Here is a 13,457-nt window from a genome sequence, read left to right on the forward strand (position 1 = left end):
ACAAATGTGCATTGTATTGAGGTTTGTCAATGAAGAGGGAATTTTAAGAGAACGGTTTTTTGCAATTAAAAGTGTTAGTGATACTACCTCGTTGAATATGAAAAATCAAATTTATGATATTCTTAGTAGTCACACCCTTTAAATTCAGAATATGCAATGACAAGGGTACGATGGTACTAGTAATATGCGGGGTGCTAGGAATGGGCACGCGATGGATGGTCAGCATGAGTGTTTTTCGTTTAAGCGGCTATGGATCAAACACCTCTCTCTCTCTCTCTCCAAACCAAGCCGAATAGACGCTGTTTAGGTTCAACTCGAGCAACCTATATAGGAGTTCTATCTTGAAAACCTCTCCTTAATTAAAAAAAACAAAGACACCCCTGAATTTGTACAGCTGACAGCATGATACAACAAAGAACTCGACTTCTGGGTTCTCCACGGCGTCACCCTTCCCAAACACTCAAATGCCAAACCTATTAAAAGATGTTATTCAAGCAGACAGCCTCTTTTTACAGGTAGGCCCTGACTTAGGGATGTAAACGGGATTGGATTTTGTCAGGTGTAAGGTAATCGGATTCAGATTCAGATTTATAAAGCCTGCACCAAACCTGGTTACAATTAAAGCATATGTGCAAAAGATCCTAACATGTATGTATAATCAGGTTGCTAATCGGAGTGGAATTTAAGTTGGACCAAGATTTGGATTTGGACTCAGACGTGAATATGACTGAATCTCGAGACAGATTCTGATTCAGATATGGTTTTGGTTACCAAATCCAGCTAAATGAACCTGGATTCAGTTGGATATCGAACCCGACCCCCACAATTTACATCCCTGTCCCAAGCGAGATGCAAACGTGTGCGGTCCTAAGTGAGGCCTAATACTCAAATGGATGAAGTATTAGCAGAGCAAATCAAGCTTAAAATAATCATGCTGTCCTACAAAGCAGGAATGTTTTAGTTGGTATAAATATGAAGTAGGCTTCAAAAAACATAACTTCATAGATGGCAGCAGCCACTTGTTGGGCCTGCTTTTCAAACTCACAGCTCAAACAAGGAACTCATTTTCCTTACAAAGCAGATTGCATTGCTGCCCAACTGTGTTTTAAAGAAGGCCCTCCACAGTTATCTGCTGCAATGAGGAAAGCTATGGCAGCATTTTCCCCAGAAGACTTTGCACAAGTAGCAGCACAATAGGGCGAGCTTGAATAGTAAGATTCCACAAATTCACCCAAATAAACCCATTCACACTAATACATCAAGAGAGCTTCTAAATGGGATTGAACTCTTATATGGGGACATCATTTAACTAATTTCTTTCTTTTTTCCTTTTTATTCCTAAAGCAAATATATCAACAGGAGCCACTTCATCTGAACTCTGATTTTATATATATATATATATATATATATATATATATATATATATATATATATATATATATGGTTAATCTAATATTAAACTAGTTGTATTTAATATTAGATGGATTCAACACTTTTAAAATGACTAAAAATACCCTTAAACAAATGGTATTTTTGAAAAATGCATGATATTTTTTTAGGTAAAAAAGGTAACTTCGATAGTTTCATAAAGTTACTCTTTTGAAAAAGTTTGACTTTTCATTTCCCTCCAAGTTCAAAAGATTTATAATGTCTAAAAAAAGAACCATGCATTTTCAAAAATGTCTTTCTTGTATGAGTAGTTAAATATAGCTAATATTAAATAAAACTAGTTTAATGTTATATATATATATATATATATATATATGATCAAACAGGAAAGGTAATAGATCAAACTCACTTGAGCAGCCCTCGAAATCAAATCAAGCACCAAAGAAATTGCATACAACAAAGACAGAAAGCTGATTCTTCGAGTGTGTTTCGTTATAACTAACAGGAAATACAAATTGGCATTCATGAAAGCTTTCTACAGCAAATCTGACCCCAAACCAAGCAGTTGGCTTTCCAGTGAAAGATGTGAAGATTCCCCATTGCAATAGGAAAATTACAAGATGCTTTCCTTTCTTGAGGCATTAGCAAACCAGATGGTTTAATCAAAGTTATCTATATGGATTGGAGAAATTTCATCTGACACTTGGATATTACCAAGAACACGAGCAAAGAACATCATTTGTTGCTCCAAGGTGAACTTGATGTTCTCAGCCTGCAAATACCCAAATATCTCACCTTGGTGGACAAAACCAAGAGACAACCAAATAAACAATAGCTGATACCTCATACCTTGCGAAATCCGTGTTGTTCACCTTCATACTCAACTAGAGCAACCGGTAATCCCTTTTCCTTCAAGGCCTTGTAGATTACACGAGCTTGATTTGGTAAAACAACCTGCAGGATACCAAAAATTTATAGTTATATTGGCCGAGACATCAACAGAATGAGTGCAAATCCTTGAGATATCATCTTCCCAACGGAACATATAATAACCGTATTCTTTTTCCGGTAATTATTTGATTTTTTTTCTTTATATAATGCATAATTTGTTTGAATTGGGCCTGGGATCCAAGTTTCAGATCCAGGACCCATAGAGGGGTCTATATATAATTAATATCATATATATATATATATAAAGAATAATATTAAACGTAATATATACATATATAAATATCTTGTTAATACGCGGACCCGCAGTTGGATCCATTTGGATCCAACCTGCGGATCCACACCGCAAAGGGATGCCGCGGATCCATATCGCGTCTGGATCCTGGGCCTCGAGTCTGGACACGGGCCGTGCTCCATAGAAAAAAAAGGGGTTTCTTTTTCTTCTTTTTTTTAAAAACATAGTGTAATGCTGTGCTACCCTGATAAAACCCGTTAGGGTTCTAAAAGAACCCTAACGGGAGGCGATGGAGTTGGAGATGAGGAGGGCGTGCGCAGCCGCCGGGAGGAGACTCCTCCCTTTTCGGGAACCCTTCTACAAAAGGGGGTCCCCCAAAACCCTTCCTCCCACTCTCCTCTCTTCCTCCTGCACTCTCTATCCCTCTCCCTCTCCTTTTCTTCTCGCTCTCCTCTCTTCCTCCCTCTCTGTCGCCCTCTCGAATCCTTGCTCGGCAACAGAGCAATCGAAGACGAAGGACTCGACTCTCGCAGCAACCGCCTCCAAAGCGCCGGTTCTGAGGTACGGGTCTCCTCTCTTGACTTCAACTGAGAAATCGAGTATAGGTGGGATTTCCATGTATGTTTTAGATGGAAATCCATTGGAAAACGAGTAGATCTCTAGATCTACTCTAGGATATATGAAAGGATTGAGATAGTAGGATTTCCTGTTTTTGTTATTTAGGGTCCCCATATGTCGAGCGATGTGTGTGTGGGTTTCCGTGAATGGCAAAACAAATGTTTGTTTTGAGGGTTTTCGATTTCGGCCGTGTGGTTGCCGGAAATCCTTAGTGAGAGGGAGATTTGGGGGCTTAAGGTGTCAAAAACCCCAAATCGACAGATTTGGGGATTTCGGATCGCCGATGTGGGGAGTTTCGATTTGCTGAGCAGTAAGGGGTATACTGCGAGGGTTGTCGGAAACCCCAAATCGCAGATTTGGGGTTTCCGACTGCCAGAGGGCTAATTGAAAAAAAAAAAGACGAGTTTAAAATCTCTGTTTTTACTGCACTTGAAAGAATATCAGAAAGCCATTCCTTCCTGTGTTTGGGTTTTAGTTTATCATTGTCACTACGGAAAGAAAGTTATCCTTAAACCAGTAATACTCGGACTTAAATTTCTGTTTGAGAATAGAAGCAACTGAAGAGTAAAAAAAAAAATCTACTTATTTGAATTCTGGTAGATGTGGCGGTTCTTTACTCAGGTATTCTGAGACTGATTCTTTCTGCTTTACCTCTATCTCAGATTTAATATGTGAAACTTATTTGTTCAATGTAATATATGTTTTGAGATCTCTAATTGGAAGAATGAGAATCTTAGAGATTTGGTTTTTGGAGACCACAATGATACAAAAAAAGACTCCGTGTGTACTAATGTTTACCCCTAAGCCCGATATTGAGGTTCTTTCTCCTGGTCACGGTTTTAGGGAGAGTCTGCCACTTGACCTGAAGGTGGTGTGTTTGACACATATGTTGTTTTGGTATACCAAGAAAGTGACACCTATGGGCGTGGAGGGTCCCGACATTAGATGTGGAGGTCTAATGTTCCGAAGGTAATTCGGTCGAGGGCTAAGTTTGAAACCCAGTAATAAAATACAATTTGTATGCTAAGTTACCCTGAGAACCCTACTTAACCTCGAAAAATTTTACCCGTTTGGTGTATCTGCGGGCAACGATAATTAAAAAGAGGAACTTAAATTGTATGCATTTAATAGGGCATGCATATGAAAAGGAAAACTCTAAGGAAAAATAATAAAGTGTTCATGCATTGCACATAAATCATGCATATTCTTGCTATGCATTAGATCATACGCATTATACATGTTCCCTTAATTATTACATATGAAAAAGGTGGACCCGATCCACGTCGATCCATGGATTGTGTACAACCATGTACACATATCCATAGTCATGTATTATAACCCACTTAAACTATCGGGTCTGGATACACCAGACCCGGATCCACATCATTGTGTTGTAACATTATAAAACATCCTTTAGGTCACGATTTTAAGTAATGAGAAAAAAAAATGTAACAGCTGAAAGAAAACTCGAGTTTCTTCTTCGTCTCCCTCTCTCTCTTTTCTCTACAGGTGAAAAACTTTCAACATGGTGGGTGCATGATATTTAAATTTTAATGCATGTTAAATGTCTTGCTTACTTAAATTGTGACCCTGTTATTTGTTAAATGTTCCTTCATGCTTAATAAATGTTTCTTGTTGCATGAATGCTTACTTGAATTATTGCATGAAATCTTATTTGTATTATTTATGCTCATTTATTTCATTAGAGGGATTCGCATGCATGCAGAATTCTTCGAATTTCTGACACCATCTTTTTATGGTTTTTGGCAGCCACAGAAGATTAATGAAGCGATTAGCTTATGGTAGAGCTACGAGTGTCACACTTTTGCTGGACAGTTCACAGAGGGACAACGTGACTCAGTCTTTTTCTTTATTTACTTTTATGTCATTAAAATAACTTTGATATGTCTTTTGCAATTAATATTAGATACTCTCTCTTTCATGATTAATAAATAATGAGTTGCTATGGTTTGGGATGATAAATATAAGCTCTATTGTGGTTGGTTGTTTTATCTAATTGGGAGTGGAACCGTAAAGGCCCCGGGTTTCTGGGAAGGTTTCCCCAATGGTTTACAAAAAAATCGCGTTTTCAAGGGTATGAGTTGGGGTCGTTACAGAACACCTATGGTCAAAAGCATCTGACAACTATATTTTTTTTCATAGTAGCAGTAGTAATGCAAGAGGATTGAACTATCAACCATGTGATAGCTGTTGATTTTAGAGCATAGTCCCAAATATCAATAAGATTTAAAAAAACTCACGATATTTTCATGATTTAATTGTTAGAAAGCTTCATCAGATCTTATCTGTGCGTAGAGGAAGAGAGGGATGAGAGGGAGCAATTGGGAGGTTGTTGTAGAAAGGAGAACGTCTTCTATTAATTAAGAAGATTGTGCCCTATTTCATTATAAAGGAAGTAAATGGATTGGGTTAAATACATTGGACCCAGACCCAAAATATAAACACAATACAAAACATACAATCAAGAGCCCCAAACCCGATTCAGTTTAATATGAGTATAAAAGTAATTAACAGTCTCAATACACTCCCTCAAGTTGTGCATGGTCCTGCACCGTGGACAACTTGCCTTTAAGATACCGAAAATGAGCACTTGTAAGGCCCTTGGTGAATAAGTCAGCAACTTGATTTCCTGTCCTCACATAGGCTGGAATGATCTCTTTGTCCTCTACCTTTTGTCGAACAAAATGTTGATCAATCTCTATATGTTTCGTTCGACCATGATAGATAGGATTGAAGGCAATTTGAATGGCACTTTGATAATCGCAGAAAAGATTAGTAGCATTCACTTCTTCTCCTATCTCAACTAATAGATGCCTTAACCATGTGACTTCAACAGTGGCAGACGCCATGGATCGATATTCGGCTTTTGTGCTGGAACGTGCAAAAGCACATTGTTTCAGACTACTCCATGCAATTTAAGTTCTCATACAGAAACACAATACCCAAAAACTGATTTTCTATCGTCTGGATCTCCTGCCCAGTCCGCATCTGCATACACTTCAAGTTGTCTGGAGTCTTCCTTTGTCTTTGATTGATGATAAGCAAGTCCATCTCCAAGGGTTCCCTTTAAATACCGAAGAATCCTTTTAATGGCATTCATATATTTTGTATGTGGGTCGTGCATGAATTGAGAAACTTGATTCACTGCATACACAATATCTCGTCTTGTAAAGGTAAGGTACTGAAGCATTCCAACTAAGCTACGATAATGCTTCGGATCTTCATATATTTCTCCATCTTGAGCATTGAGCTTGTGATTTAACATGCTGGGAGTATTCAATGGCTTGCAGTTTTTCATTCCCGACTTCTCCAAAAGATCCAAAGTATACTTCTGTTGAGTCAACAAGAGATTAGTATTATGTCGATCCACTTCAACCCCTAAGAAGTATCGCAGGTCACCCAAGTCCTTCATTTAAAAATTCTAACTCAACAAGATCTTCGTCGCCTCTATATGCTCACGAGAATTCCCTGTAATGATGATATCATCTACATATATGAGAAGTAAAGTACTGACCAGGTGCTCTCGGAAAATGAACGAGTGATCAAGTTGAGAATGAACAAAACCATGTCGTTGAACTTCCAAGGAAAAGTTGTCACACCATAAGCGAGATGCTTGTTTCAGCCCATAGATAGCCTATCACAATTTGCAAACATGTGTTTTAGGATCATTTTCTGCATAGCCAAGAGGTTACTCCATGTAAACTTCCTCCTTCAAATCTCCATGCAGAAAGGCATTTTTAACATCAAGCTGGCTGAGAGGCCATCCATGTTGAACTGCCAAGGATAATACAAGTCAAATGGTCCCCATTTTCACAACTGGACTAAACGTCTCATCGTAGTCTTCTCCATATGCATGCGCGAACCCTTTAGCTACGAGTCTTGCTTTATGTCTTTCAATAGACCCATCAAGCTTATACTTGATCTTATATACCCACTTAGATCCTACAATATTCTTACCTGGAGGTCTAGGAACTATTTCCCAAGTCCTACATTCATGCAAGGCTCCCATTTCTTCATTCATAGCATCAACCCATTTTGAAGACAGAGGCCTGAGACAAATTAATGGGTTCTTCTTGTTTGTCAACTTGTGAAGTAAATAATTGCATCTCTGTAAAAAAGTTTTTGTAGCTTACCCATCTTTTAATAGGATGTTTGATCCTCTCTGAACGTCTGACTTGATCAGTCAGGTGAGGAGTCCCCTTTCTGTTCTGCCTAACATATATTGCCCCCTTAAACTTTCTATCATTTAAACAGGTCGTGACCGATGTCGAAGGTTCCTCTACATCAGATGACACGATAGATTCCTGAACATTTGTCAATGCGTCTTCACGAGGCTCTCTACTGGCTTCCATCGATTCGTCTGTTATTGTACGACATCGGGTAGTATCATGCATCCCCAACTGCTCAAACAATTCACTCGCAAGCCATGGCTGATAGCTTTCTGTCTCTCTGACATTTTCATTTCCTTTGTTCAAATCCTGAACATTGTTCTCATCGAATACAACATTTCTTGAGACTTTAATGCGCCTAGTGTCGGGATCATAGCACCGATACCCTCTATGTTCATCTGCATATCCAACAAATCTACATCTACAAGCCTTCTCCTGAAACTTGTTATGCTGAGAGATATCAATATGAACATAGCATAAACATCCAAATATTCGTAATTTACTGTAATCAGGCTGAGTACCAAACAACACAAAATAAGGAGACAAATTATCTAACAACTTCATCGGTAAGCGATTTATAACATAGACTGCAGAGTGAAAAGCTTTTATCCAAAGACTTAAAAGAATATGAGTATCATACAACATACTGAGGGCACTTTCTATAATATGTTGATGTTTTCTTTCTACCACTCCATTTTGTTATGGCGTGCTTGGAGAAATTCAGTAAATTCTTTCGATAGATACTCCTCCCCTCCATCGCACTGGAAATGTTGAATTTTAGTAGAGAATTGATTGACGACAAGGGCAAGAAACTCTTGGAAGAATTTGAACACTTCAAATTTATATTTCATAAAATAAATCCAAGTGTACCTGGAGTAACTATCAATGAATGTGACATAGTATCGACTACCAGACAGAGAGGATTGTGGAGCAGGTCCCCAAACATCAGAATAGACAAGTTCGAAAGGAAAAGAAGCTCTTTCATTTATTGAATTAAACGGGAGTACATGACTCTTACACAATTGACAACTAGAACAAAGAAGGCTATCTGCCTTGTGACATTGACTTGACTTTGAAATAAAACCACTCGACGCTAGTTTCTCTAGAAAGAAATTACTACAATGACCCAAACGGCGATGCCAAATATCTGGCTTATTACATAAAGACAAACTTAAACAATCCTTAGATGATGCTAATGTGACTCGTTGATTAACAGATGACTCTAACGTAGTCCCTCGAACTGATGAAGAAGCCTCTTTGAGAACATGCATGCTTCCCTTTCGCTCACCCTCAACGAGCGTCTTCTTCGTGAGTGGATCCTTGACACAGACAGAAGATGGAGTAAATTCAACGCTAGAATGAGTATCATCAACAAGTTTAGAGACAAAAATAATATTCTTGACAATATTAGGAGAATGGAAAACATTGGCTAGTTTTAAGGAACCGTTACCAAGGGGAATGTTCACATTTCTGGTATAAGATATTGGATGGAGAGCTCCATCTCCGGTTTTGATACTTGTTTTTCCAAGATAAGGGATAGGTTTCGAAAACTTACCAATATCACCTATTGCGTGAGCAGCAGCTCCAGAATCGATGTACCAAGTTCCTTGATCATTCTGTTTAAGATTCAATCCCGATAAGGCTGATATTAAAAGGTTTTTAACATTTTCTTCATCCCTTGGATTTTCTGTTGCTTTTCCCTTGCTTGACAATCCTGTGACATTTGCTTTTCCATTATTTTGGAGATTGTGCCAACAATTCGCCTTAATGTGTCCTCTTTTGTTGCATAAGTAACACGTTGGAACATTTTTTAAACTCTAGTTTCTTGAAGGCAAGCCTGTCAGAGTGTTAGACGTGGGCAACAAACCACGCCCCCCTTGGTTATTTCTCATTTGTCCATGTCCTCCTCGAAAACTCCCATAGCCTCTCCCTGTAGACATTCCTGTGATCAACACGTCTTGACCTCCTGAATTGTGACAGACTTCGTCTCCTTTGATGGTTATTTCATATTGTAGTAGCTTGGCACGAAGATTCTCAAAGTTGGGAAGCGAAGGAAGACAAAAAAGATGTTACCAACATATGGTAATCTGGCCCGAGTCCATTCAGTGTTTGTTGTATCTTGTCCTTATTAGAAACCACACAACCCACCATAGCCAACTGGTTAGTGATGGTCTTCACTCGCTTCATGTATGCTGTGACATTCATATTCTCCTTCCTTAGAAGTTGACAATCCCGCTTTAGGTGCATTACTCTAGCTTCTGAGAACAGGTCTTGGCAAGTTGTTCCCACAACTCTATTGTTGAGCACTCATCTTGAATGCCTACAAGAACCTCTTGTGAAAGAGTGGAGGTAATGTAGACGACAACTGCTTGATCCCTTTTTCTCCAAGTCGTATATTCAAGATTTTGAATCAACCTGTTGGAAGCCTCCCCTTTATCATCCTTGTCTTCCTGCACGATAAATTCTGATGGCACAAAAATCGTTCCATCGAGATGTCCATAGAGATCTAGACTCTTGATGAAAGGCAATATAGATCAAATAGTTGGTGTTATTCAGTTTTTTAGAGATGAGTTGCCCTACAAAGCTGGATGGCAACGTAGGAAAATCCATGAAGGTAGAGATAAGAGAAAAAATAGAAAATGAACAAGCCTAGATGACCACCCAACTAAACGCAGGCAGCAAGTGTAAGGTCCTGGTTTGAAAATTTCTGTGAACTGATTTCGTTTTTATTTTTATTTTTTTGTTTTTTTTAAGAGATCACGTCAAATCTGGTGGCGTCAAGTCTAGTTGTAATGTCTCCCCCCTTTTTTTTTGTAACCAGATCAGATTCAACCCCCTTTTTTTTTGCTGCCAAATGTTCAAGAAAGGAAGTCTGAAACAAAAAAGGGCGATTCAGAAGAAGAAATTTCAGAAGGTAATGTCAGAAAAATAGCATCAGATCTGATCTCAGTTGCAGATCTGATCAGAAACAATACAATAAATTTTGAATATGATTTTTGGCTGAAAATGGATTAGGTAACGACAGGAGCATAGGGAACGATAGAAGTAGATGTTGAAATCGATTGGAGACGGATCTCAGATCTGATTAGAGATCGGTCGACAGAACAGTCGTCAGTAGCAGACCCTTATCCTGACGATCTGATAAAGACCAAAGGAGTGGAGTGAAATGGAGAGGGGCAGATCCGTTGCCCAAATTTAGGGCACAGCAGAGTCTGATCAGATCTGCCCTAAGGTGAAAAGAGACTTCAAGATAGAAGAAAGAAGAAGAGAGGATGAGGAGGAGAGGAGATGACCCAACAAGAGAAGATCTCACAAGACACACCTTTTGGAATCGATTCGTTGCGCAGAAACCATGATCAGATTTTCGCCTGCTCTGATACCATGTTAGAAAGCTTCATCAGATCTTATCTGTGCGTAGAGGAAGAGAGGGATGAGAGAGAGCAATTGGGAGGCTGATGTAGCAAGGGGAACGTCTTCTATTAATTAAGAAGATCGTGTCCTATTTCATTATAAAGGAAGTAAATGGATCGGGTTAAATACATTGGACCCAGACCCAAAATATAAAACACAATACAAAACATACAATCAAGAGCCCAAAACCCGATTCAGTTTAATATGAGTATAAACGTAATTAACAGTCTCAATATTAATCACATGCCGTGATAATCGCGATATTGCGTATTTTCAAAATCTCTCAAATATTGAATATTTCACGATTTTATCGCAACTTCTAAAACAACAAAGATGCCTAAAAGTATTTGGTCAAAGTAGAGCATTTAATGCCCACTTTCCCAAAAAACAATCAGAAAAAAGGTGTTGCTGACTCCACGTAAACACTTTGAATTTTGAATGAACAAGCAACAGAGAACCACTCTATTTATAGAGGTGGAAGAGGGGGCAACTTACCTCTCTTCGATATGGGACTATTATTGTGTTCCCAGTAGTTCATTTTTGGTTATAATACCTATCGTGTATGGATGTTTTAATAACAAGGCATGTGTATCTTTTATATTGAAGTAATATCTTATAACCCACCATACTATAACTTATATGGTTATAAGTGGACGTAATATCTTTATTACATATTGTATTTAAAATATTAAAAAAACAATATTTTCCCAAGATACTCCAATAAAATTAAGAATTTTCAAAATCTCCCGAGATATTCCATTGCCGAGAACTTCAATTGTGACAATTTTGGAGGCCACTTTTCTTAAGAAAAGCAGCTTTCATGTTTACAACCCATGGTGGATCCATGGAAATCTATGTCACACGGACTCGGCTAAGGAGGTGCCGCACCCGAGTCGACACGCCCCGACACGGGTGCGGCTTCGGACTCGGCCCGGACTCGGTCAACGAGTCCAGGCCGAGTCCGTCCACATTTTGGACTCGGTCAACTTTGACCGAGTCCAAAAATGTCCCTAAAAAACTAATTTTTTATATTTTTTATTTAAAAAAATATATATTAAAAAAGGCACAGTGCAGACTGTGACTCTGCTGCGTAACTGTGACTGTGCACAGTCACAGACTCTGCACAGTCTTTGCAGTGTGCACAGTGCTGTGCCTGTGACTGTGCACAGTCACAGTCACAGTCACAGTCTGTGACTGTGCACAGACACACAGACTGTGCTGTCAGCTGTGGCATTTTAAAAATAAAATAAATTATATATATATATATATATATATATATATATATATATATATATATATATATATATATATTTTGCAGAGTCCCCGTGTCCAAAAATTTTAAAATTGTGCCGCACCCGTGTCGCACCCGCACCCGCACCCGCACCCATGTGACATAGATGGAAATGCATTGCTTATCATGTATTTCAATAGAAAGCCACTGCTTTCTGTGCAATGCAATTGCAAACACACCAAGTGCACCAAGAAAGGATATCCAACAAGGACACGTCTCCCTAGCATTTCTTGCATAAAGTCAACCAAGTACCAGCAAGGTGCTGCCTGCTAATAACCATAGGTATCAATTGAGAAAAGGGCATCTCCGTGTCACTCAGTATCTATTCTATTTCAATACATCAACTCTTACTAGTAGTAGATCTTTTGATATATAACTCCCACTTATTTGTGTCCTAATTTTACCTGTGTTGTACAACATTGATAGGTCTTGTTCAGCTATGTTCCTCATAAATAAACTAAACAGGAAGAGAGCCTATGGAGTTAATAAATCAAATAGTGACTACATTTATCCTTTTCAACAAATTAAAAAAAAGAAAGCGTGAACTTACTCTGAAATGGAAATGCAGCTAAAAATCTTAGATCATGAACTACTACAATGTTTAATTTGATGAAACAAGTACAATAGTACAATTCCAATTTATGCATGTTATACCTTGTCATCTAATCCTTGAAAAAGAATTACAGGGCACGTGAATTTATCAACATGGTTGATAGGTGATCTATCAATGAAGCATTTGTCATCCCCTGCAATCATTCAGAAGAGAATCATACACATGAATTAAATTCTTGAATTCATGTTAAACATACAAGCATACGCACCAACAAGATTTTTGATATAATGCGACTCAAATTTGTGAGTCTCTTCCATGAGCAATGACAGGTCAGCAACCTGCAAGCCAATGCCAGGAAAAAAAGGGAAATGTATGTATATTGACAAATAAACATAAATTACCAAGTCAAAATTCAAGATCGCCAAAAATCAAAATGAAATTGACCATGTGTGTCGCTTGTTTCACCTTGTCCATGAGATCTGGTGTCACTGACATGCTGACTCAATATGTAGAACTAAGTGGTAGTATTCTGAGTGAACCCTTACTAGTTCATTTGCAAGCAGATATCAAGTTCCAACAATGCCAAAGTGAAAATACAATAATAATTTGGAAAAAAGAGGGAAACCAACAGACAAAGTGGCACGTCCAAAGGGGGGGAAAAGAACAATAAGATAGTGGAAATTCAATATTTGTTCCCAAGCACGCGAGGGTCAACTCGCATTTATCATCATTTATAGTATAACTTCCACAAAACTAAATCTCACATATTTCATGGCATCATCAACTACCCAACCCCAGCGAGCCTAGTCTGTTTGACTCTGG

The 13,457-nt window shown here is 38.4% G+C and overlaps 1 protein-coding gene across 1 annotated transcript in view; it reads right to left on the reverse strand.

Moving 5' to 3' along the window:
- Positions 1-1,809: 1,809 nt before the first annotated feature.
- LOC149816183 (alpha/beta-Hydrolases superfamily protein) overlaps positions 1,810-13,457 on the reverse strand; it is a 74,882-nt gene continuing 63,234 nt past the window's right edge. Inside the window, exons 15-18 of the mRNA XM_089987828.1 lie at positions 12,904-12,973; positions 12,737-12,828; positions 2,239-2,343; positions 1,810-2,161 (exon numbers count right to left, since the gene is read on the reverse strand). Coding sequence (XP_089843954.1) covers positions 2,048-2,161; positions 2,239-2,343; positions 12,737-12,828; positions 12,904-12,973 — 381 coding nt within the window. The 3' untranslated portion in view covers positions 1,810-2,047. The remainder of the gene's footprint in view (positions 2,162-2,238; positions 2,344-12,736; positions 12,829-12,903; positions 12,974-13,457) is intronic.

The sequence above is a fragment of the Nuphar pumila genome, chromosome 14, assembly GCF_984573655.1.
Source record: "Nuphar pumila chromosome 14, dmNupPumi1.hap1.1, whole genome shotgun sequence".
NCBI classification, from domain to species: domain Eukaryota; kingdom Viridiplantae; phylum Streptophyta; class Magnoliopsida; order Nymphaeales; family Nymphaeaceae; genus Nuphar; species Nuphar pumila.